Below are 25720 nucleotides of genomic sequence, written 5' to 3'. Positions count from 1 at the left end.
CCCCCTGGGCGCAGCCCCCGCCTCCCACGCTGCCGTGCCGGCGATGACAAACCCAACAAAGGGAAGAGAAAAGCACTTGTCATCCAGCACGCGGAGCGAGGAAGCAAATTTATTTTTAGATAAATCTAAAGCTTAATTTGTGAAGCTAATATCAATCAAAATGAGAGATGGGTTTTTTTAAGTCCTTTCGCAGCCGTGCCATTTATATTGCCTGTCTCTCCTCCTCGCTCTCAGCCAGCAAAGGCGGCTGCGAAGTTTAATATCAGCCTGGCGTGCGCCTGCCTCAAAAATTATGATGATTATTTTAATAGGAAGATATTTGCGGAGCAGAAAAAGCTGTCCTTCCACAAGCAGGGAGGGTGCTGCCATGGAGGTGGCACTGCCCCATGTGCTGGGGCACAGCTCAGAGGGCTCCTTCCCATCTCCATCCGGCACACGGCCGGGCTGTGGCACTGCTGGGTGTCCCCATGGGACATTGCTGTCCCTTTGGTTGTCGTTTTGTCCCAATTCCTCTTTGTTGCCTTCACTGGCTGTTATGCCTGCTTGCTTCTCCACAAATACATATGGCAGAGTGCGACCAAAATGGATGGAGCTGCTCTGCCCGGTGCAGCGGTGGCCCATCCCTGTCCCCATCCCCATTCTGGTAGGTTTGGGAAGAACATTTGTACCCGTACCCTAATGCAACCCACTTATCACTCAGGATGGGAAGCTGCCAACTCTATGGGGCAAATAACTTCACACAGGTGGGGAGCAGTGCCACCAGTGCCATACACTTGATAGCACCGACTGGGGACACCACTGGGCTCAGCGCTGCCCCAGTGCACGTGAGGCCGTGGCCCCTAATCCTGGGTCTTTGGTGCACACCCTGCACACGTGTGCATCTTGCCTGGTGCCACGGCCGGATTAACAGATCAGCGTCGTTAGGAGGTTATTTATAGGTGCCCCTCCGTGCCCTAAAATCTGCGGGGTGAAGTCGGGCTGGGGGTGGGACAGCGGGTCCCTATAGGGCTGAGAGCTACAGCAAGCAAACAAAATCCAGAGCACACATCCAGTGACATCCTGGTTTTACTTTGGGAAAAACACCATCCGGACACACAGCTTGCAGGTTTTGTGGTTTGGTTTTTTTTTTTTTTCCGTTTTTTTTTTTCCTTTTTTTTTTTTTTCCTCTCGTTTGTTTTCTCTCATTTTTAAAACAATATAAGTGCAGACAGCACTTCTCACAGTAGAATATAATGGTCGATTTTAGTATAAAAAAAAACATTCTCAGAGATTTGTAAATGCACTTAGTGCTTGAACAGGCCTTTCAGGGATACAGTACCTCTTTTCTGAGCACAATCACCTTGGGTTTCCTCGGGGTAGTGTTTCTGTTTCCTTGACTCACCAAAAAACATTTTGTGATGCCTTTTTTAAATGAATAAACCTATTAAGCACATAATTACACAGAGTGAATAATGGAGCAAAATGAGCATTTCTGAACTGCTTAAAAAATAAGAAAGAAAAGATGAAGAAAAGAAGCATGCCACGATCCCACCGTGGTGCGATGGCTGGATGCAGTACTGAACGTTGTCCTACATACTGTCTGCCTCTAGAACGGAACAAAGGTATAACAGACAGTTAAAAAAAGAAGGGGAAAAAAAAAAGAAACAAAGAAAAAAAAGAAAAAAAAAAACCTCAAAACCTTGGAAATCTGTACCATGGGCGCAGTGCCGCGGGCTTGTCCCCCTCATTGGCCGGCACCCAAGATGCGCGCTGTGTGCAACTGAAAAAATGAAAAAATAAAACAACAAAAAAGAAAAATCTGTTCAAGTTTTCAAGTGTTCTTCTTAAATAGTGTCCAGGCTGTCCCCAGTTATGAGCTTTAATCAAAGCAGTGCAAGTTACGGACTTCAGCTAAAGGTGAGCGCGGCGGGACCCTGCCTGCAGCCCGCGCCGTGCGCAGAGCGGAGCTCCTCTCCCTGGATAGCAGCAACTCGTAGCGATTCCCTGTTCACATTCGTGGAAATAAAATGATTTCTGAGCTATATAAGACAAGCATTCCTTCATCCTTGGCTTCCAGCGGGCGCACGCGGTTCGATGAGCCCGGTTCCATGCCAGTACCTGCGGGACCCGTGTCGGCAGCCGACCCCAACCAACCCCATCACCCCGCAACGGCCTCACGGTGCCGGAGGGCCCGGCCGCCATCCTGGCTTTGGGAAGAGCAGCAGCCGTCCCTTATCTATAGACAGGCAGGCGGATGTGGGCGTGCTGGTGGTCCAAGAGCCTTGGCACAGACACGGTCTCATAGCCCTTGCCCAACATCTGCTCCTTGATGCAGGGCGGGTGGATGTCGTTGATGAGATACTCCAGCGACTGGAGGCTGCTGCTGAGGATGGAGGTGTTGCAGAGCGCCTTGCTGGGCAGCCCCTCGGCCGGCGGCACGCCGAGCTCGCGTGGCACGGGGCCCAGCTCGGGCGGTGGGTTGTAACAGTCGCTGGTGGGGGTCACCAGGACGCTGTTCCATGGCGGCACGAAGTACTGCCCCACCGCGAAGTTGCCGTGCATGCAGTTCAATGGCGATGAGCTCACCTTCTCCCCCGCCGGCCCGTAGGGTCGCGAGGCGGCCACGCAGGCTTCGGGCGACTTGCTGAGGGCCCCGCTGCCCCCGCTGTACACCCGCAGGTGCTGCTGCTGCTTCTGCTGCCACAACAGGTAGTCCACGCCGTCGGGGTAGAGCCCCGCTTTCGGCCCCAGCGCCGGGGTGGAGCCCAGCGGCAGCTCGGCTCCCTTGCGGCACTCGGGCAGCACGGCGTAGGCCGAGGCCATGGCGGGGAAGGCGCCGTGCTTGGCCGGGCTGGGGTGGGCGGCCGGCAGCACCGGGCAGGCAGGCTGCGAGGCCTGGGCCTGGCACTGCTGGTTGAGCTGGTAGATGATGCTCTGGATGGAGGGCAGGTTGGAGGGCGGCAGCGCCAGGCCACGGCCCGCCAGCGGCAGCGCCGAGCTCGCCACTGTCACGGTGGGAGGCACGGGGCCCTCCAGCTGCTTCTGGTGGTAGCTCAGCGGGCCGGCGCAGGAGGGGCCTGGGGCTAAAGTGCTTGAGGATGGGTAGGGAGCGACGCCGGCCTGAGCGGGCGACAGCTTAGTCCGCTTGCCCTCTGCGTTCTTCACCACGCTTTTGCTGGAGGCTTTGACGATGGCCAGAAGGCCCTGGTAGCCGCCAGCGTGCACGGGGTAGGGGCTGTAGCGCTGCCCCGTGGTGTCGTACCCATTGACCGTTCGGTTAAGGTGCTTGTGCTGTGGGACCCTGATGTTGGTGGGGAAGATCTTGATGGTCAGCGGGCTGTTGGCCACTTTCTGTGCATAGGCGTCCAGCTCGGCGGGGCTGGGGTAGCGTGGGGAATGCATGGGTGCCGTCGTCTCGCCTGCGGGAGCAAAGCACAGCATCAATCCCACTCCAAGACCCATGGCTGTCCTTCAGCCTCACCCCCTCCTCCTCCACTTCCTCCTCCTTTTCCTTCTCTGGATCACCCGCCCAACAGAAAAGAGGTCACAGCACAAACCTGCCCCCTCGCGCTTAGAAAGCCACTTCTAAGTGGCCTAAAATAAACCTGGTGTGGAGAATGGAAATGTCACTTTACCCAACGGGGGAATCTTTCTCTGAGATTGGATTTAAACTACATTATACAAGCAATTTCATGGGTGCTTTGCGCTGCTACGAGAACCTCACCAAAAATGGAAAAGCATTGCATTTACCAGCCATAAATCAGCAGTTCCTATAATGAGCACAAAAATGTCACTTTTATGCAATTTTACAGATGAACAAAACTGGTGAAATTAACTGTGGTAACCTACTGTAGTCAGCAAAAGCTACTGCAGAAAAAAAAAAAATTATATATGTATATATTTTTGTTCCTTTCAAACTCTTTCCCAAGCAAGTTTCTGCCATTCTGGTGTGAAAACTCATTTGTCGTACCCATTATACTTTCATTTGGAGTTTATCTTGAGTATCCAATGAGCCACCAACTGTGAAAATGATTAAATCTACAAAATCTATCTAATAGATGGAATAAATTAGGTGTTTAAAATCTGCACATGCGTGCGCACGTCCATGCCAGCACATGTATGCAATGGGGGCTAGGTTGGCTTCCAGTTCCTAATGCAGCACTGTGTCGGGACCCCTGCACGGTACCCATGAATTTGCCTCCATCCATGGAGTTACTGCTGACACTGCCAAAAAGGAGGCAAAGGATTTGGGCCCCAAGGTTTTGTCTCATGGGTCTATCCACTTTCCCATTCCCCAAAACATCCCCACATCTCCTAGTGTGGAGAGGGCTTAAGCACTGCCTTTGCCCCAAATAGTTGCCAGCATGACCGGTAGCCAACAGCCATCCTCAGCCCACCCCATGCCAAGTGCCACCACGGAGCCCCAGCCCTCCAGGGATCCTTCCTTGTGCCTGCAAAAGCAATGCCCGACATTAAAAGCAGCACTTAGGGGATGCTGGAGCACTCGCACCCCTAGGCCCTGGTGTACAACACCCATGGAGGAGTGGGAACATCCCCAGGGACGCAGGGAGCGAGGCCATGGATGGCCACCTCTTTCCTCTTCATTAACACGGCATACCAGTAATTTAAAAGGCAGAATGGAAGACTGTTCATCGGCCATTTCTCCCATTAAGTTAATGTTATGGGCTTTTTACAGGTGTCTTAAATAGACACTGTTATTAACGAGTATATTAAGCCAATTAAAACCAGGGTGTTTGAGCAGGATTTACTGTTACAGCTTCTAGCAGCAGAATATGGGCATTGCTCATGCTAGGCAAACCCACCCAGTATGACCAGTTCTGGGACCTGGTGGGGACAGGGGGCACCTGCCCAACAGCACCATGAACACCACGCATCTGCATTCCCCTTCACGCCGGCACTGCTGTCCTTGGAGGTGGCAGCATCGTGAATGCTCAATTAACATGACACTAATTAGCTGGTGACACTTGCAGAATCCCTAATGAACCCATTTCACGGAGGGAAGGAGGAGAATACTCCTTTCTGAGCAAAAAAAAATTAAAAACAAAAAAGGGGGGATGGATGGATGGAGCAGCATCGCCCCACACATCCCTGCTCGCCGATGGCCCCACGCATGGCTGCCGGCTAGCTGAGGGAGAGCCAGGAGCCTCCTTTGTCGCCTTCTTTGCACCAGCTGGGTTGGATTTGACAAGTCACAAATTCAGTGTGTTGTCACATATCAGGGTGACGCACCAAACCCCCACTGGGAAAATTACAGAGCTACCAATTTCCAAGAGGTTCCTGGCGCGCTCGTGCGCGCTGCTGGTAAGCGGCTCCCCCTCTCCAGAGTAATTACTGCTTTCTAACGGGCTGTAATTACTGCGAGATGCAAACTCTCCCGAAGCACCGCCGTCACCCATCAGGCACAGACAGCCCGCCCGACGCTCAGCCGGCCGCTGGCAGTTTTCTCCCCCCCCCCTTCTTGAAGCTGAACCCTTGGGGCCGTCGTGCCGAAGGTGGGGCATGTGGTGCAGCCCCCTCTGCTCCCCGTGGTGAGCACTGGTGGTGAGCAGCTCATCCACTCAGCCATGGGAGGAGGAAGAGGATGTGGATGATGGAGGCAGCAATGGCTGAAAGGGCAACCTGCACAACATGGGTTAGTGGGCAGGGTGGTGATGGGCTGGCAGTTGGACTTGATGATCTTGGTGGTCTTTTCCAATCTTAACACGGGCATGATGAGGATGGTCCGATGGCTGAATTTGAAGGTCTTGGAGGTCTCTCCCAATCTTAATGATTCTATGAGCAGACATAGTGGTGATAGGTTGACTTGATGATCTTGGAGGTCTTTCCCAACCTTTATGATCCCACAGTTCTGATTCCCATTGGTGACTGCCTCTCCCACTGGGTGCCACTGGCCATCTGCTGCCTCCTCTCCCCTTCTCCCCAGATAAAGACAACGCACGGCCAGCTTTGGGTTCCCCCTCCCTCCCTGACCTGCTCTATTTTTCCAGCCTGCACTCAATAACAGCTAAATAATTGAATCTGCTCAGCAGCCAAAGATTTGTTTTGAATTTTATTGGAATTTTAAATTGTTTTGTTTCTTCAGTATTTTATTACTGTAAATGGAAAATGCATCGCCCGCAGTAATAATCCTATGGCTTTTTATATTACTCCAAGCTTCTGCTCAAAGCATTATTGGAAAGCTAGGCAGAAATGAGAAGCCATTATAATGGCAGCATAGGCTTATAAGATTACGCCTCCAGCTAAACAACTTTTTACTTTAGCAAATTGGCCACCAAATTCGGTTCAAGACACAGATTTAAAACCTGGGCCCCGACAACACGGCAATCCGAAATAAATCTTTGTTTATGGATTGGGGCAGCCTCAGCCCTGCTGTGCTCCGAGGGAAAAGCCTGTGCAAAATGTCTGACAAAAGGCATGGGAACGCTTTGGCACCAGTGGCAAGAGAAACTGGAGGAGCTGTGCCATGGTGATGGGATGTCCCCAGCCAAAGCAGTGTTCTTGCTCTGCTTTTGGCTGCACAATGCTCAGCACAGCACCTGCTGCATCCAGGCATTCCCAGCACGCTGAGGAGAGGACAAGCAGGACATCGGAGCACACGGAGGGGACAAGGGCTTGGCAGGGATGCGGTAGCAGCAGCCAGCACCAGCTATTGCCACCCCATGGGGACACGGGGAGGCTCCACTGCTTCCTCCCAAAAGGAATTCCATTCTGCAAGAGCCCAGAGCTCACTCAGCTTTGGGATGAGGTGTTTTTCTCCCACATAGTGGGGAAGTCACAGCGACTTCAAAGCTCCTAAAATAGACCGGCAGTCCCCTTCTCTCTCTGCAAAACAGCGAGCAGATTTTAAAAACCTAAATATTTGCACAACACTTAGAAGAAAACAAACAAAGCGTGGTGAGTGTTGATAAATACACAAACCCCTGATGCTGGGGTCCCAAGTTCCTGTTGACAAAGCTTCATGGGTACCGTGGCACCGTGCTGGCACTGGGGGGACACATGGGGACACGTGAGGATACGTGGGGACGCTGCCCTGGTCGAGCTGCACTGGCACTGCCCTTGTTACATGGCCTTCCTTCCTTCCCTGTCGGATTTTGCCGTTTTCCACCCTTTGAAGTGCAGCGGTTTCTATGGTGATCATGTCCCCAGGATGGGTGGTGCAGAGGCCACCGCCTCGTGGCGGATGCAGCAGGGGAAGTCTGCACCTGCGTGGTCCCCAGCCCCCCACCAGCACTGCCTGGGGTGCACGGCAGCCCCATGGCATCCCTTGGCATGGGCTCTGCCATGCATGAGACCCCCTGCTTGCAGAAGTCCCACTGTTTGCAGGAGCCCCTCCATTGCAGGAGCACCCCAACTGCAAGAGCTCCCCAGCTGAAGGGTCCCCATTACTGGGAGCCCCCAGCCACGGCCTGCAGGCAGCTGGCACAAAGCCTCCCCCAGCAGAGCCGCCCCGGTGAGAGAAAAATGCGCACCGGCTTCAAGGTCTTAAATTAAAAACAACTACAGGAATAATAGCTGGAGAAATCCATCTGAATAAACGTAGGTGGCAAACCTCGAGCGGCAGCCGCGCAGGAGCCGTAATGTGCAAAGACAACAAAATTCATGACAAAGCACAAAGGGAAGAGCAGGGCTTTGCCATCCCGAGATATTCATCCATTAACACGTTCCCTTTTTAGGCTGACATGTCATTTCAGACGGGCCTTTTTTCCTCCCCTTTATTCTCTCCCTTGAAGGAGCGCGCGGCTTTGCCGAGGCGTTTGCTGAATTGGATCACCTCAGGGCGAGCACTTTATTATCTGCAGTCAAAGCGTCACCACAAATACCAGTCTACACACACATGTGTCACTTTCTATTTGTCTCCTCGCCGAGGTATTAGCACCACGCGCTGCCGCGGCACCGTGGCCAGCAGGCGTGGGGATGCTGGCTCTGGGGACATGCTAATGTCACCTCTGTGCTGCTCCAATGGCACCACCACAGCTCCCCAGTTTCACCCCAACAGCACCACAATGGCACCCCAGTTCAAATCCGATGGCATCCTGGTGCCACCCCAATGCTGTCCCAGTGGTATCTCAAGGCCACCCTATTGTCGTCCTGATGTCACTCTCATGACACCATGATGCTGCCCTCATGCTGTCTCGATGCCATCCCAGTGCCACCCCACTGCTGACCCAATGTCATCTTGATGCCAACCCAATGCCACTCCTTTGGCTGACCCAGTGTCATCTTGATGCCATCCCAATGCCACCTCACTGCTGACCCAGTGTCATTGTGACGCCAAGCCAATGCCACTCCTTGGCTGATGCAATGCCACCCCAATGCTACCTCATGGTTGATCCAGTGCCATCCTGATGCCATCTCAATGCCACTCCTTTGGCTGACCCAATGTCATCTTGATGCCATCCCAGTGCTATCCCATGGCTGACACAATGCTATCCGGATGCCATCCCGATGCCACCTTGATGCCATCCCACCATGCAGCCACCAATGGGACCAGGAGGGACCCCTACACAGCCCTGCAGCTCACCCCAGCCCCTCACTGTTACTTGGGCCAGGTGCATGCCAATGACAGCGTTTTAACATAAGATGTGTTTCAAAACTTGGACTTTTCATGCCAATGGCTGGTGTGCCCAATGGAGACTAGGGCACTGCAAAGCTCCTGAAGCTCCTACAGTTCCCATTAAAGCAAAAAGCCCTGCAATAGCTGAGAAAGAAAGAGTGATGAGGAAAAGTCTGAATGCAAATAAAAATCACTCATTGGATGGGTTATCAGAGGCTGAACGCACACAAAGGTTCAGGCTCAGCTCCATCCCTGGGGTCTCACCTGGACACTGACCTCATGCCCACTCACAGCTCCCTCATCCATCCATCTCCCCCTGCACACGTGACCGATCGAAAGTGTTTTTGCAGCATTTCCTGGCAGGGAAAGTGCAAGTCAACAGCACATTTTGGGCATGGCAGTTAATTGAACTCTTTTTTTATGGCACGTATATAAATACACAGAACCATCATTAACCGATCCCTTCCAGAAACTGAAAATGAAAGAATTAATCTTATTTCACTCATGTGTAACCCCTCATGAAATTAAAATGATATTTTATGGGTGTGTACAAAAGCAGAGCTTAGCTGCAGCTACTTTAATGAAAATGCCCTTGGTGTAAGTAGAATTGTGTAATGAGAAGCCATTCAATGTGATTTGATTCCATATGCAATTAAAGAGTTTTATCACTCAGAGGTGAGTTGCTATGGGTGCATCCCATAGTGCACAGGGACATTTGGAATGCTCCAAAAACAGCTTGGGACCCACATGCAATGCACAGCACAAAGCTGTCCCTATAGCATCCGACCCTACAGCTGTGATGTTTACAGCACAAGGTGGCATTTGATGTGAGCATGTCAACCCCCTTTTGTTCCACAACAGGCTTCGGTAAACAAATGGCACTCGTTATCTCATCTTTCTAAAAGGCATCTGCAAAAAATAAAAAGGGAGCAGAGGAGGAGGGAGAAAACACAGCTCAGCAAAGCTCTTGATGTGCGAGAAACAGGTGGGGTTGTTCCACAGCCCTCTGATGCATCAAAGCAAGGACACAGCATCCCCCTTCTCTGGGGCTGCAGTGCTCAGAGGGACTGCTTTGGCCTCCCCATCTTCCCTGCGCTGTGACACCAGGTGTTGCACTGACCTAGGGACCCTGAGCCAAGCATCCCCACGGGGATGTTTTGGTGAACCTGGTGGGTACTGGGACCGAGGTGAGAGCATGCAGCCACAATGCCCATATTGATGGTAGAAAGAGTGAGCGGAACCAGGGAAATATCCCCCTGTTTGCAGCTGGGATGCAGAGTGGAGCAACCTTTCCAACCAGCCTGAACTCCCCCGCAGTAATGGGGCAGCTGGGAATAACGAGACGAGCCTGCAGCTGTCAGCACCACAAATGAGCAGGTCAAGAAAGCACCACTGGGACAAATCCAGCAGGAATGGAGCCTGCTGCCCTCCCAGCCAGACCTGCAGTCCATTGGGGCATCTCGCATCCCACAGCTCCAGGGCTGCAGCACCACGAGCCCCCAGACAACCCTGCAATGGGCAACGCAATGAGAGTTGTTGCAATGGGAGTTCACGTCCTAAAGCTTAAGAGCTCAAGGAGCTGCCCATCCCTCCTGGCTAAATATTGATCCCATCCCACGGCCCCCCACTGCCCAGCCAGCTGACGGCAGCGCGGTGAGCTCCGGAGGTGGGCACACAGAAAGGAACATTTAATTAAATATAAGCCATCGCTGCAGAGAGCGAGAAAAGCAAAGAGTTTGGCCAAGCTGAGAGTGGTATTATTTGATTTATAATTTAAATAAAGCTCAGGATTCCTGTAATGCACACGGAATAAAATCAAAAGGGAGCAGCCTGCTGGAGTTAATTGGACGTGATATTTTCCGAAGGATGCTGCTCCTTCCAAAACTCCTACTCCCTGCTGGAGTGGGGCCCCGTCCCAGTGCAATGTCCAGAACACAACACCAGTGACAAAACCTGGCCGCTGCTGTGAGCATCATGGTGCCATCACCCAGAGTGGATGCAGTGGGATGATAGGAGGCAGCTGTGCCAGAGCACAGAGCACCATGTGCTGGGACTGGGGTGCAGGGAACAACCAGGGGGTGAGGGTGCTGGGACTGCTGGCTCCCATCATGGGCAGGAAAATGAATCCGCTCACCTTCTACGCGAAATTAATACAAAAATTAATCAGTGGCACTGGCAGGGTAATAGGATTTCACAGTGGTGCTGGGCCAGACGGCCGATGTGCCGAGAGCCAGACTCATTTAATATCGACAGAAACAATGCCAGAGGACAGAAATAAGACCCATAAAGATAATTACTGAGATACTCAGGAGCAAATTAAGTAATAAGAGGCACTTCTAAATTGTGTCTCGTTTTAAGAAAATGCTATCTTGTCCGAATAGCCAGGCAGGCACTGCGGGACGAGCTCCTCCCTGCCCCGCTTACCGCAGGTGCCATAAATAAAGAAGGGAAAATTGTATTCAAAACCAGATGCGTGGCCCTGAATGTCACCTGCAATTTAATTTGAAATAGCAGGAGGCAGAGAAGAGAGAGACATGCTGTATTTTCCCATAATGAGCGGAAACATACGGTCAGCTAAACTTTGATTAAGGTGACCTGGCCAGCGGCAAGCACACTGGGGGAACGTGTCCATGAGCTGTGCGCTCTGAGGACGGGGGGAATGAACCCCAGAGTGTGGTTCTGCCCCAGAGGTAGGGGCCCCCAGTGCCCGTGCACTCCCCATCTGCTTGGGTCCGGTCGTGGTGGCAGCTCTGCAAGCCACCCTTACTGCCAGGGATGCAGTTTGGGGACCTGGGGCTGGGGACCCTTTTTGGGACATGGCTGACTGTCACTGCTGAGGGTGCTTTGCTGCATGGCAGCACCACATCCAGGCTCTAGCTCCCCAGACCGTGTTGTTTTGGCACTTTCTCCATTTCAGGAGCTGGGAAATGACATGTCAGCAGGATGGGAAATGACAGGGAGCACCGAATCCCCCACATAAGGCTATGGGGTGGTGCTTCTTGACATCATGCCAAACGGGTTGTGACAGTCTCCAGCCCTCAGCCACCCCTGGGATGCACTGGGCGCACTATAGGCACATGTGGGTGCATCCTGACCTCAGCATCACAGTGGACTCAACACAGAACAACCGGTGCTGCGCTCCTGGGATCCCCACTGCACCCCACTGGAGCCTGCACTGCAGGTCCTGGCCTTGAGGGCACAGCTCCACTCATTAGCACATGGCACCAAGGAGCGCCGGGAGCCGCAGCCCTCACGCCAGCCCTGTGCTGCTGCTCAGGCATGACGGATTAGGAATAATTTTACAAGAGCAACATTCATTTTCCTTCCAGACACTAATAGGGAAGAGACCTGAGCAGCACGGATTCAGCACAAGCACACGGGCCGTGCCTGCTTCACTGAGCCTACGGAGAGCCAAAACCTCAATGGTGCCTGGGCACAAAGTGCTTGGGGTCATCGGTCCCATCCGCCCCGTGCCCCAGCACAACAGCCCCAACTCCCACGTGTACCCCTGGGCAAAGCTGGTGCCACCTCGTGCTGGTGGTGCCAGGATGCCCAGGTAGAGGGGAAAACGTCTCCGGGAAAATACAGATCATTAAACAAATGCCTAGGGGCTGTCACACACTAACAAGCAGAGCTTTAGCAGCTGATTTGTCTTCAGCCTGCAATGTTTAAAAATCCAACTGAGACCAGCAGAAAAATATCCACTCCCCTCTTTAAAACACACATTCATCACTTGAGAATCTTAATGCGTCTTTCCCAGCCGGGGAGGTCAAACACGCCTGCCTAAAGCAGGCTCATTAAATATACATTTAATCATGGTTTGGATTGAGAGACAAAGGCTGGGAGAGACAGGTGCTTTACTGGAGTGACCTTTTGGAACCCATTTTAATGTAACTAGTTTACAGCTTATCTGAAAGGCCAGCTCGTCGGGAAGGCGAGCTGCAGCAAAACTGGGAAAGTAATTACGGGGGGAAGGGATGGAGAGAAAGGAGGGAGTGGGGGCTGGAGGTCTGGGAGCTGTGAGCAGGTACCGGACATTGTCTGCCTTGTGCTCTGCAGCCAGTTGCATGAGATCTTCTGAAGTTCCACTTATCAGCCCCAGTGACCCAATTTAATTTGCTTATCTTGTCTTCTTCCTCCCCCAGCCCCCCACCCCCGCTTCTCCTGCTCTTTTTAATTATCAGTTAAATAAATGTCTTTTCCAATAAGACAAGGAGCATCAAAGCAGCAAGCGGCGCGTGCATGCCCTGGGGATGCTGAGAGCGAGGCACCAGCTTGGCTCCAGAGCATCCTGGACATGGGAGCATCCTGGCAGCATCCTGGATCTCAGAACACCTCACATCTGGGAGCATCCCAGATCTTCAAGAAATCCAGATCTCAGAGCATCCCATGCCTGGAAGCACCCTGGATTTTGAAGCATCCCAGATCTCAGAGCATCCCAGTCCTCAAAGCATCCCAGCTCTTGGAGCACCACGGATCTTGGAGCATCCCAGACCTGAGAGCATCCCATCAGCCCCACGACGCTGCACGCGATCCCTCCCCGCAGAGCCGGGCACTTACACTTGCGTGGCTCCAGTGCCTTGTTGGGGTTGGGACAGGCCAGGTGCTGCCCAGGTGGGTTCTGGGTTCGCTGCAGGCACGCCAGCATGGTCTGGGAGTCCTGGCCGGCCGCAGCCGCACCGTGCACTGCCAAGAGAAGAGAAACAGTGGTAAGGGGAGGGGTCCGGCCGTGCACCCGCACCCACTGCTGGGCAAAGTCTGCATGCATGGAGGCTGGGAGCTCTCGCACCCACTGTGCAGGGGCCTTTGCTCTTTTGGAGATAAATAAATAAGTATGGAAGCCTTAAATAAATATGAAGCTCTATAAAATAAATATGAAGGGCTCAGTGGGTGGTTGGTGCTCCCTGTGACGCTTTCTGCTCTTCCTGCAGGAAACAGAGCAGCTCCTCCTGCTCCCGGGGACAGCTGCAGCCATTGGATGCACAGCAGGGATTCGGCCTGCAGGCAGCAAAATCCCGCTCGGGTCCTGGGGTGTGCCAAAATCTTGCCGGGAAATCTGCAGGGGTCAGGCCAAAGGCACCTCCACCACTGATCTGTGAATTGCACGTCCTGCACACAGCACGTCCTGCAGGAACCACAGTGAATGCCTCCCGCTGGCACGGCAGCAGCTCTGTGCACAGAGCGGGCAGTGATAGCAAACCCATCCTCAACTGCGGCTTCTGATCCGTGTGAGGTGTCAGGGCTGGGTGTCACAGAGGGTACCTCGCTTCCCCAGCTCCATCACAGAGTCTGGTGCTCGGGGTGCTTGGGGTGCTCACCAAGCTCCATCCTCACCCCTCGGAACGCTCCCTCACATCCACCTGGTAGCAAACCACTCCTGCCCACCTCTGAGCTGACCAATGTGGGACCACAAGCTCCTGCCTCATCCCCAGGGTGGGGACATGGTGGCCTCCAGCACTGCAAAATTCAGGAACGGAGACTCTGAGAGCAAAGTGTGAGGAGCAAGAGGCGAGGAAGAGCCATCACACACAGAGCAGGTGTCTGGAGAACCCAAATGGTGCTGTTTTCGCCTAATAATGAAGTATTCATGAGTAAAAGCCTTTTTCACTACTTTCTTAAGATACTAATTTCACAACAAGCGCCTTGTTACCATGCAATTATTCCAATCTTGCATTTCTCCCAGATTCCATCTGTCCTAGCGCTCTCTAAATGAAAGACAATCATGTAACCACCTTTCATTATTCACTATTTTACTTTCAGCAAAGGTACCCTGAAAGAAATGATTTCCTCTGAAAGGGACTTTTATTCAGTTTCAAAACCAATTTTCTCCTATTACTGTCTTAAAAAAAGGAGGAGGGGGGGCAGGGAGGTGTTTTTATTTCGCGCATTACATATCCTTTGTTAATGCAGCTCGCAGTAAAAGCAGCCGTATCCATTTTCTGGCTTCGATTTCTGGTAATTTTAAAATATGCCATTACAATCAGGCAGAAATTATACAGTTTGAAAAGAGAATGAAGTGCTTCTTATTCAGAGCCTGAGCACACTTGACTGCTCGGGAGTTGGCGTCGTCCCACCGGGACCGGGCTCGGCTGCATCCCCCACTCCCAGCGGATGGCTTTGGCCATGGGACCACGGATGGGACCCCCACCCTGGGCTGTCAGCATCCGGATGACGGCAGCGGACATCACCCCAACCCCTGCGCCGGCCCAGAAAGCCACCTCGTCCCTGCATCCCATATGAGTGGCTCGGGTCCGAGCCTGGCACCAGGCTGAGGCCATCAGCCCCCCGCACAATGGGCATCTGTCCGCTCGGTGGCATTTTGTTAATGCCGCCCAGAAAAGCCCTTGAATCAGCTGATGGGAATTGGACGCTGCGCCGTTCAAATGCTTACCGCCAGCTTAGTTAGCTCCATCTGCATTTGAACTAATTCCAATCAGCAGGATCCGATTTAGTTCAAGCTGCTCTGGCTCTTTCATGGCAAGAAAGGCAACACTCAGCAGTTTTCTGCCCTGCCCCGAGTCGCACAGCCCCTGCCCAGCCCACGGCCACACAAATTACTCTAGGGCAACGGGCTGAGGATGGAGCTGCCCGGCCCTACAGCCCCACGGTGCTGCTGCAAAGGGCCCCAGAACCGCTCCATCTTCCTTCCACTGTTGGGATGGGGACAAGGACAAGGCTGGCCCCGAGCCTGCGAGGCCCCAGCAGGTGCCGTCACCGCGGTGTGCCAGCACAGGGCACGTCATCACCCATCACCCAGGGGCGTGCAGGGAGCAGGAGGTGGCACTGCCCTGCTCCCATAGGGTTGGGGACACCGCGTCCCCACCATCCTCCTCCTCCTGCCTCCATCCCAGCTCCATTCCCACTGCCTCCCTCCCCGCCCCCTACCCTGCTAATTTCCAAGCCCTATCGCTCCATCGGACTATTTATAAACCCAAGGTCTTTGTGACTTTAATTTAAAAAAAAAAAAAAAAAAAAAACACCCTCTGTGTCTAAAGCTCCAATGACAGAAGGGTTTGGCACCTTCTCTGACATCAGAGGCCGATAAGAAGGTCTTATCTCCTCTGAGAGCCCCACGAAGGTCCCTCCAGTGAGATAAGGCCAGCGCAGCTGTCGATAGAGGCTTTCATAGGCGAGGATTTAGATAAAAGAAAATGTGACAGGAGGGGGGGGGAAGAAAGGGAACTTTCAAAGTCTCAGCCTGAATTGGGTCTGTGCCGTTCGCCTCGGCAGAACAATGAATAAAGGGGATTGCAGAAGCTGGCCCCTTGTTAGGGAAAGAAAGGGCCGTGTCTGCTGCTGCCGTGCATCCCTGCCCAGTGCTAACGAAGCTGAGCGGGCACCGCGTCCCCAGCACACAGCCTGGCTGGGCAGCGGGCATAACAACCATACAAAGGGAACCTGGGGGTGATGGAGAGGGGCAGAACGGGGATGCTACATGACCTTGTAATTGAGCCACACGGGGTGTCTGGCAACGGGAACGGGGCAGGAGGAGGACACACCACACGATGCCGACAGCGCAGTGCAGGAATGAGTGAATGCAGGAAAGGTCACCCTGCGGTAAATCACGGGGAGCGTGAGATAAAATAGAAAAGAAAGTTTGATGACACCTTGCCCAGGGCTGCAATAAAGCACGGCGCACTGCTGCTGGCCGCCCACGACCTTCCCCTCCGCACAGCAAACGTCTCCAGCAGGGCTGGGCTGAACCGTGCGCCCTGCTCCCCTCCGTGCTCCAGCCCCGGGCCTTTCAGGGGGCCCTGTTAATAATTAAATGTTAATCTAAAAAGCAATTTTAGCTGCGGTGCTGCAGATCTGGTTAGAGATTACATTAGCATGTAAGAGTCAAGGGTAATTTTCTCTAACCCCTCTTGTGATCTTTAAAACCCACAGATCTTAAAGCGACACCAGCTCCTCTGATTAAAATTGGAAGCTGGGGTTTGTGGTGGATAATGATGCTGAAAGTGATTATTCCGGGTTAGGTGTGGGGTGCAAGGCTGTGCGGTGCTCTGTGGGAATGCGTGAGCAGTGAGGCACATGGATGGGACCCTGGTGTGCGAGGAGCACATTCCCCAGGCTCAGGTTCAAAGCCACAACCCAAAACCAAGCTGGCACATGTGTGAGGCCCAGTGCTCCTCCAAACTGCTCCATCGCATGGGAGATTGGGGACTGAAGGCAAAGAGGGAGAAAGCAGAAGGGAGGCACTGGCTGCTGCCCAGCGTACCATGCGTGGGGACAGGATGGTCCCTGCATGGGGACATGAGGACGGGCACGTGGCCTCAGTGCCTGCTCAGAGCAAGGCTGCTCATTCAACACGATGAGCATCTCTACCCATGGCATGCCCAGCACCTGCCTTTCCTTACATGGGAAACATCTTGCTGCCATTTTCCCACCCTCTCCCCTTTAAGAGCCTCCAATCCACACTGTGACCGCGAGCAACCCAAGGGAACAGCCAGGAGGTGGGGACTGATGGGCACGGGGACCAAAGGATGTGGGGATGGGATTGTAACAATGCAGATCCATCTCAACGGAGCCCCAGGCAGCTGCTGGGACAGGGCAGCAGCACAGCCAGGCTGGCACCGCCTGTCACCAGCATCACCAGTTGCAACAAGCACCCGAGTGTTGGAGCAGCACTGAGATGAGAGGGAGCTCTGAGCATCCTAGCAGGATGCAGAATGGGACCCGTGCAGGCAGCAAGCCGACATGAAAGAAGAACATAAAACCCACCCAACAGCCTTCTGCTTGCATGCAGGGCCACAAAAGCCGCGATGACCCTGCGAGCCGAATGGCTGCGGGAGCACAAAGCACAAATTGAATCAGAGGACAGAAGTAAATTGCCTCCTGACTGTTACAAATGATCTGATGGAAGAAATAAGGTATCAGATGCGTACGTAACAATGGAATTAAAAAAGAAACAATTCGAGTGCTATTGAGCATTTGCAGACATCCTTGCGGAGGGCTAGGGCGGCCTGGTTAAATTTATGTGTCAGCTTTAAGGAGGCCTCTCATCAAATGAGCTATTTTGGGCAGAGATTAAAGATCTATTTTCGCCGTGAGCGGGAACAGCTCTCCCTAACAGGTTAATGATGATTCTGGAAAGCGGAGCGGCCCCTGTGCTGTCTGTGGCCCTGATGGAGATGGGGGCTGCAGGGTTGGGATGGCACCAGGGCCGTGGTGTGGATGGGACGCATGGCTTTGTGGCTCGGAGGGTCCTCAGCTCAGCACACGGGGATGCTGGGCACCACAGCCTTCTCCAAGCATTCTCCATGCAACGCCCTGGGGAATTCTCCCACCTATGGCACCCTTGGCTGATCCATTCGATGTCCCCAGCTCCACCGTGGCCATCTGCCCACTGCCAGGTCCCGGGAGGTCTTCAGTCCACAGGGAGCTGCCAAGGACACCTGCAGGCAGCATGTGCTGGATTAGCAAGGCTTAGCTCCGGCCAGCTCAGGAGAGACGCCCACACTGTCGGTGCAGGGAATGAGCGGCCTCAGTGCAGCTGGGGATGGGGAGGAGCACGGGGACAGCCCCTACGTGGGATAGGAACAAAACGTCAGCACCCGACAACGAAGCAGAACTTTCCTTCGTTTCCCATTAGAAACAAAACCTCACTGTCCAGCAGCATTCCAGCTAAGGACGCAGCAGCAAACAGGCCACAAAGCCCTGTGGCACTTGAAAGCGTCCCCGCAGGACATGGGTAGCCACGCTGGGACCTGCAGTGTGCAGCCAAGACCCGTTCCATCCTGAGCTCAGCAAGCCCAGTATCTGTCCTAAAGCCAAGGCCCACCAAGCCAAAATCCAGCCCTTGGAACCATCCCTGCTGGGATGGGTATGGCTGTACCCACAGCCCTGGCCACCCATGGCAGCACCGCACGCAGGGCAGGCGCGCGTCACAACCGCAGCCCCGAGCGGCGGAGCTGTGAAAGAATCCAACGAAGGAATTCAGGGTAGATCGCGCCGCCGAAATTACTATAATCAAAGGCTTTCACAAAGGCTTCAAATGCAACCAATTACCCTGAAAAGGCAAGGCAAGAAAGAAAACAAATTAACGTGTTTGCACAGAGCCCCGGCGGCAGCGCGCCCGCCAACCCGCACCCTCCGCACGACCCCGGCCCGGCCGTCCCCGCGTCCCCCTGCACACAAAGGGGCTCTGTGCTGAGGTTGTGGGGTGGCCGTGGGCAGACCCCCGGCACAGCTCCTTTCAAAGGCTCATTGAGGCCGCCCCGCGCCCGGCAGATGGAGGCCATTCACGGCGTGGGCTCCGCAGCCCCCTGCGCCCGCCGCCCTCGCCTAATTAAGTTATGCTTCGTCTGCACCGCGAGGCTGGGATGGGGAGGGAGGGAGGGGGGGAAGGAAAACAAAAAATCAACTTCTTCCTTTTAATATCCAAAAAGAGTCCGTCCCCCTAAGTCTATTTTGTAACACAAAGCTCCGGGGATTTAAACCTTTCTCACCCGGAGAGATGGAAATGAATGGCGCTCTTTAATGAGCCGGTTCAGCAGAAAAGATAGATTTCTGAGATTACTGTAGGAATTCTTATAATTGATGTGTACTTTTGTAACGAGGATTATAGCACCATCCGGTCAAGTCACGCCGGCTCTTCCCCCTCCCCTGCTCTGCCCATGCGCCTTCCCCAGGGGGGAGCAGAACGGCTCCCGTCAACAAGAAATTAAACAGCCTTCTCTTATTTAGCCGTAGATAATGCAACGCAACCGCTGAATAGGAAAATAAGGCATCTATCAAGATTTATATATTTGTTTTACAAAGACCTACTTTCTCCTGCCTGTTCGGTGAGGCCAGATGAGCCGCTGAATGCAAAGTAATTAAAATGAACACAGAACAATACGCGAGCCCTCCGAAGAACACGGAGTTTCCCTTTTATGTTTATAGCAATTGTATGAAAATGTACAACACGGAATGGCAACAGCTGACAGCCGAGATGAAGCAGACATGATTGCGAGTTGGCTTCCTCCCGCAGCTGATTGGCATTAATTGTGCGCGTTTGCAAAGCAGAACAGAAAGTCTGACATTAGCTTCAAGCGAACGTTTCTTTCTAATAGTCTTAATGATTACGACGAGCGCTGATGATCATTGCGGTGCCGTTAGCGGCGCTGTGTCGGGCTGTCCCCGTCCCTATGGGATGTGTGCTGTGGGGCTGCCCCACATCCCGACCCGCGTGGTGGAGATGGGAAAGCAGCGTGCCAAGAACCTCCAACCCGCAGCCTGTTATTAAAAGCTGACTAATTAAACCTAATCCAAGTTTTCATCGCCGGCTCTTTGCTGGGCTGGGTGGTTTGTTGGATGCCCTTTGCGATGCTCGGTGCACGGCCATGACGTGCAGGACCCTCCCAGCCCCGACCCACCTAGGTTTGCACAGAATCGCGGACATCCATCAACCACGTGAGCTTGGTGCCACAGAACACGGGCGTCCAGCTGCCCTCCAGTGCGGTGCAGGCGGCAGTGATGTCCCTGCCCCGAGTCCTGAAGCTCTGTGGGCTCACACCCCATAAACCCCATTATGAGCGGATAGGAAATATTCACTGTGTGTGCACGGCCCTTGCTTTATCAGCCATTCCCTCGTAAAACCCAGGGCTGCCAAGACAAAGTAGGGCTGCTCTCAGTGTGTCATTAATGGGCACGGTGAGACGTGGCCCCAGTGTCACCATCCATCAGGTCGGGTCTTCCCCAGCCCCACATCCCCACATGCAGCCCATGGGCACAGCCACAGCTCTGGGCTGTACCACCTGCACTGGCCAACGCTTTGCCAGGCTCAGGGAATTCCCACATCCCTCAATCGTTCCCAAATGACAAGAAATCAAGGCGTGAGCCCCTCCTCCTTTCCTTCCCCCCAAAAAGTCCGTAAAGAAGAGCTATAAAAATGGCTTGTTATCTCACCTAGCGCGGCTCAGACTGTATGTTATTGCTAATTGGGTATAACATCCTTGTCTTGTTCTGCTCTCTGAAGCTAAATCAAGAAAGCACCACTGCTGCGAACTAATTATATCTCTGGACTGCAGACTCCAGCTTGTCTTTCCCTTTATTGAGTTAAAAAATGGTCACTAACCTTAATCTCTCATATCCCCAAGCATTAGGGCTACTGAAAAACTACTGCTTCCCCCCAGTCCGTGCTGGGAGAGTCAGAGCACGTGGCCGGGGGGGCTTTGCCTGCTCCTGCTCACTGCTGCTTTTTGCCTTTTTCTTCCCAAAGGGAAACTCGAGCTGCTTGCAGGATAGCATTTTTTAAGCTGAACATTGGTGTGATTGCAGCCACAGACCTGCAAGAATGGCAGCAGGAGCAGCACCAGGAGCAGAGGGGACTCATCACCAGCTTGTGCCTGTCCACTGGGACGTCACCTGCATCCCTGCCCCCATATGGCCACATCCACACAGGGGGAGAGAAACCAAAGCACAAATGCAATGCACAGCCACTGTGCTGAGCTCAGCACACAGCCAGCCCCGTGCCCCATTCTGGGGCAGCCCATGCAAACGCCGTTAATTTCTCTTTGAAAAGCCAAATTTGGGTTCTCTCCCCCTTCCACGAGCACTATGAATATTTATCTCCGGCAGCTAAATCTCTCCGCTGCAGGGTATTAAGGCTTTATTCGTGTTTGGTTACTGCTGATGGTAAGCCAGCCCTCACTCCAGCCTGCAGCACGACCGAATGACCTGCAGAAGGCAGATGGTGCAGGGCTGGAGCATCCCCTCTCAGGGACGAGGAGCCGTGTGCCCCAGCTTTACCATGGGGGCAGGGCACCCAGCTCCACCACAGCTATGCGCCCCTCCTCAGCCCTGCCGTGGGTGCTCACGGGGCGCAGCGTATGGGATGTTTGGGGTGAAAACGCTGCTCTGTTCTCTCTCGAGCAAAAGGAGTCCCAGGGGCTATAAAAATTCCCAGCAGGCTCTTGTCAGTCTCAGGTCATTAACTTTCTTTCATTGGGAGTTTGTTTACAGGCAGCCATAAATAGCAGCGTCGGTGCTGAGCTCGGGGCCGGGGCTGCGGGGTGCAGCACCCCGGGGTGCCCACCAGCACCCTGCCCCGTGCCCCCATACGGCACCCGCCGTCCCCAGCTGCCCTCCCACTCACCACGCTGTCCCCAGCCACCCCGTGTCCCCGCCAGGATGGGGACAAAGGACGAGCGAGCCCTGCGATGCGCCCGGCGTCTCACCAGGCACTGCCCTGACCTCATCCAACGGGAGAAATTAATTACCGAGCTGTCGTCACGCCACGGCGGGCTGCTGGGAGTGCAGTCACCAGTCGCCTCCCACCCGGCGTGTCTGGGCGTGGGAAGGCTCCGTGTCCCCAACCCTCTGCGTCCCCAATCTGCCGTTTCCCCAACCCAGAGAAGACCTCGAAGATCCCCAAACCCGACCCCAACCCACCCCCACCACTGCCCGCTGACCACGTCTGGCAGTGCCACATCTCCTTGAACACCTCCCAGGACAGTGAGCTCACCACGTCCCCGGGCAGCTGTGCCAGTGCCTACCTGCTCTCTGGGAGAAGGAATTGTTCCTAAAGTCCAACCCAGCAGCCCCATAGCGGCGTGTGAACGCACCGGGTGCAGCTCTCACAGGGACATGGCACCATCCAGCAGCATTTGGCTGCACGCAGACACCAGTTAAACATTTACACCCCATCCCAGCACTGCAGCCAACGGGGTTCCCTGGAACTGCAAAGCAGGAGAGGAGCAGGGGGTTCACCAACCCCAAAGGGTTTGGGGTGAATGGATGCCAGGAGCACGGCCTGCACCACGGGCTCACCTCTGGCCTCATTCCGTGGGAAAGGTCCACGGCCACAGCCAGCTTGGACAGACGGATGGAACCCCAAGGACACATCACAGGGATCGATGCGCTGCTGTCCATCCCCGGACCAGGACCGGCCCCAACCCCAGCCCCACGCTCCCCCACATCTGGGGAAATATCTGTATTTCCAACCTCACGCTCGCACAACCTGTAATCAGAGCAACACAAATAGCCCCTGCTTCCCATGTAAATTAAAAACACCCATTAGGCAGATTTCAAAAGATGTCAGTAGGCTTATAATTATACACGACATCCTTCCGAGATAAAAGCGATTACCGGGGATGCAAATCACTTAGCAACCAATCAGTGCCCCCAGAGTGCAAAGCACTGACCAGCCATCCATTTTCGCCTCGTCCTTTTATTCCCTGCATCGAGCAAATACAAACACAGATAAAGAGAGGCACAATAGCTCTTGACACGCAAATAGGTTAACATAATAAAGCCAGCTTTAGCCGGCTCACTCGAGGGAGAAAAGCAATTCTCAGGCAAGCAGGAGGTAATAAAACAGGGCTTTTGTGTTCCTGGCTCCCATTCTCACCCCTGCGCCAGCTTTGCTGCATTAGCTGATAGGCATCGCGGTTTGATTGAATTACCTTTCATGAATATTAGCTTTTTGAGGAATGCGCAGGCAGAAGAAGAAGAGAAAGAAGCAACGTCTTATTCTTGCATGCATGCATGCATGAGCCCGATGCAGACGGACACGCAGAGCCGGGCTGGGGGGGGGGGGTTGGGGGTCCCGGAGCGGTGACCACCCCCGGTATGGGCAACCCAGAGCTGGGGGGCTCAGGGCGCTCGGCCCCAGGGATCTGAGCTGGGCAGCCCGGTGGTGGGAAGGGGCACGGCGAGGCCTTAAGGCAGCCGTGGGCACCAAGAGGCTCCCACCATGAGGATCCCGCCGTGAGGACCCCAACCCCGCCGCCCTCCAGGCTCTGGGTACGGGCACAGCACGTCGTGCCAAGGTCGGGTCACCCGGGGCTGCGACTTTGACGCCCAGCAAGCTGTGGGCACCTTGCTGCAGGCAGAACCGAAGCGCGGTGCTCAGCGGGCAGCACTGATGGGGACGGCACGGGGACACGGCGGCCACCACGACGGGAGCCGGTAACACTCATCCGAAGGTTGCGATTAAAATCCAGCACTGAGCGATGCCAGCTCGTCCCCGCTCAGCCACGATGGGCCAATGGTCCCCAATACAGGACCGTGGGTTTCTCCCCGCTCCATCCTCGGGTCGAATACCCACGCGGAGCCGCTTCGATTGCTCACACGGTGCTCGGCTGCGGCGGGGCCCACGGTGCAGCCCGTGCTGACCTACAAACGGGCACGGAGCCTCGGGATCCACGCACGGCGCATCGCTCTTCCCCTGCTCCACGCAAGGTCACGAGAGGACCCCGAGTGGGGCTGTTTTTGGGGTGCCCGACCCCCACACCGCCAGGGGGAGGCCCCAATACTGAAAGTTTGGCTGGGAAAGAGGGGGAGACAGCTTCCACCTGCACGGCGAGAAAAGCGTTCGGGGGGGTGGAGGGGTTGGGAGATATCACTGGGATGCTTTGCTCGCCTGCACGGCACAACCCTGCTGCAGGGGCACGGGGAGGCGCACAGCCGACGAAATCAGCCACAAAATCAGCACGAGTGGTTCCCAGGGAAAGGCCGAGCTCCTGCCCTGAGCACTTCGCACCCACGGCCGCCTCTATACACCCGATATATACACGTGCGCACGTCCGAAAGCTCCCTGCGCAGACAGCCCGACCCGGACAGACACACGGAACACAACCTCCCGGCTCCGAGGCACTGCACCCTGGGGGGAGGGAGAACCCCCCGCTCGGCTCCAGCCCCGCAGTATCGGGGTATCCCCACCCCCCTCTCGCCTCCATCCTGGCCCCACCGTGCCCCCCAACCCAGCTCTCATCCCCCGTTACCGTCAGAGAACGATCCGGGCCGGCTCCGGTCGCTGCGGTGCGGGGCGCTCCGGGCCGCCCCCCCCGGGCCGCCCCCCCCCGTGCGCGGCCAGTGTGGGGAGGGGGGGGGTGAGCGAGCGGAAAAACCACGGGAAGGTCCGAAAAATTATAAAGAATAAGGTCCAAATATGGGGAAAAAGAAAAAAAAAAAAATACGGTCCGGATGGGGAAAAATGGTCCAAAGAGGGAAAAACGCGGTCCAAATCGAGAGAAAATACGGTCCGAATAGAGGAAAAATATATATATATATATATCAGAGGTCCAAATGGGAGATAAAAATATTCAAGGTCCAAATAAGAAATCGAAAATTTAAAGGTCCAAATAGGGGGAAAAAAAAAAAAAAAATTAAAGGTCCAAATAGGAGGAAAATAGGAACAGACGTGAAGCCGGTTCACAGGGCGGAGGGAGCCCCGGGAGCGGCGGGCGGCGGGGCCATGGCATCGCGGTTCCCCTCCTTCTCCTCCTTCTCCTCCTCCTCCTCCTCCTCCTGCCGTCCTTTGTGCGCGGCGCCGGGTGCCGCGGCCGCTCAGCGCTCCATGGCGGCGGGGCCGGGCCGGGCTGTGCGCGGGGCGCGGCCCCGGGGCGCTGCTGCCTCCCTCCCGCCCGGCGCGCGGCTGCGGCGACACTGAGCGCCCCGCGCGGGGCCCGGCGGCCGCACGCGGCTCGGCCCCGCCCCCTTCGGCGCGTTGCCGTGGAGACGCCGCCGCGCGTCCTGCGGGGAGGGGCGGGGCTTGGCGGCCACGCGGCTTTTTTCGCGGGAAAATTCGAAGCGGGGTCGCCGCTCTGCTTTCCCCGCCCGGCGTTGGTGGTGCGGACTACAACTCCCGGCGAGCCCCGCGTGCGGCCGCCGCGCTGATGTGCCTCTGGGCGCCGCGGGGCGCGGTGGGAGTTGTAGTTTTGCTCAACAGGTGCTACGGGGACTCGTCATTGTGGGATCCCCATACCGGTACACACTGGATGGCTGCCCTCACGGTGCCACAGCCTTCATTTTCTTTCATAAGGTGCAGTGTGAAACCACACAGGAAAGGTCAATCTTACCCCATGTACCTTGTTCAACCCCATATGCCCTGATCAAGGCCATGTGCCCTTTTCAACCCCCCGCTTTGCCCCATGACATCTCTCCATGCAGGAGAGCCCAGCTGATTTCCATGTGCTCCTCCAACATCTCTGCCTGCCGCAGCCATCCTCTATTTGAGGGCACAAGCACTGCTTTCCTCACTCCCCTTCACTTGATTGCTCACTCATTGTCTCAGCACAGCAAAAGCTCTCCCTCATGCTGTGTAATGTCATCACTGTACCACATCTCCAGGCTCACAGCCATGAGATGGGCACCATTCCCTTTGCCAGTTGCTCTTTGTCCCTAGCATTTTGCCTTTATCCCAAAACTCATTGCCCCAGGGCAACCCAGAGCTCACTGCCC

General features: G+C 54.8%; 1 protein-coding gene across 2 annotated transcripts; it reads right to left on the bottom strand.

Annotated features, from left to right (window-relative positions):
- Positions 1-121: 121 nt before the first annotated feature.
- On the bottom strand, positions 122-24997 carry FAM222A (family with sequence similarity 222 member A). 2 transcript variants are annotated; one of them, XM_085238626.1, is made up of 3 exons: positions 24262-24997; positions 13115-13240; positions 123-3398 (listed from the first exon to the last, which is right to left on the bottom strand). In XM_085238626.1, exons 2-3 carry the CDS (start codon positions 13200-13202, stop codon positions 2212-2214), a joined length of 1275 nt encoding a protein of 424 aa, XP_085094752.1. In that variant the 5' UTR covers positions 13203-13240; positions 24262-24997; the 3' UTR covers positions 123-2211. The 2 variants fall into 2 exon arrangements, with proteins under 2 accessions (XP_031411770.2, XP_085094752.1); XM_031555910.2 differs by lacking the exon at positions 24262-24997 and having other exon boundaries at positions 122-3398; positions 13115-13337.
- Positions 24998-25720: the final 723 nt, after the last annotated feature.

Source organism: Meleagris gallopavo, chromosome 17 (assembly GCF_905368555.1).
Source record: "Meleagris gallopavo chromosome 17, MGAL_WU_HG_1.1, whole genome shotgun sequence".
Lineage (NCBI taxonomy): Eukaryota > Metazoa > Chordata > Aves > Galliformes > Phasianidae > Meleagris > Meleagris gallopavo.
This window is presented reverse-complemented; position numbering and strand designations above follow the sequence as displayed.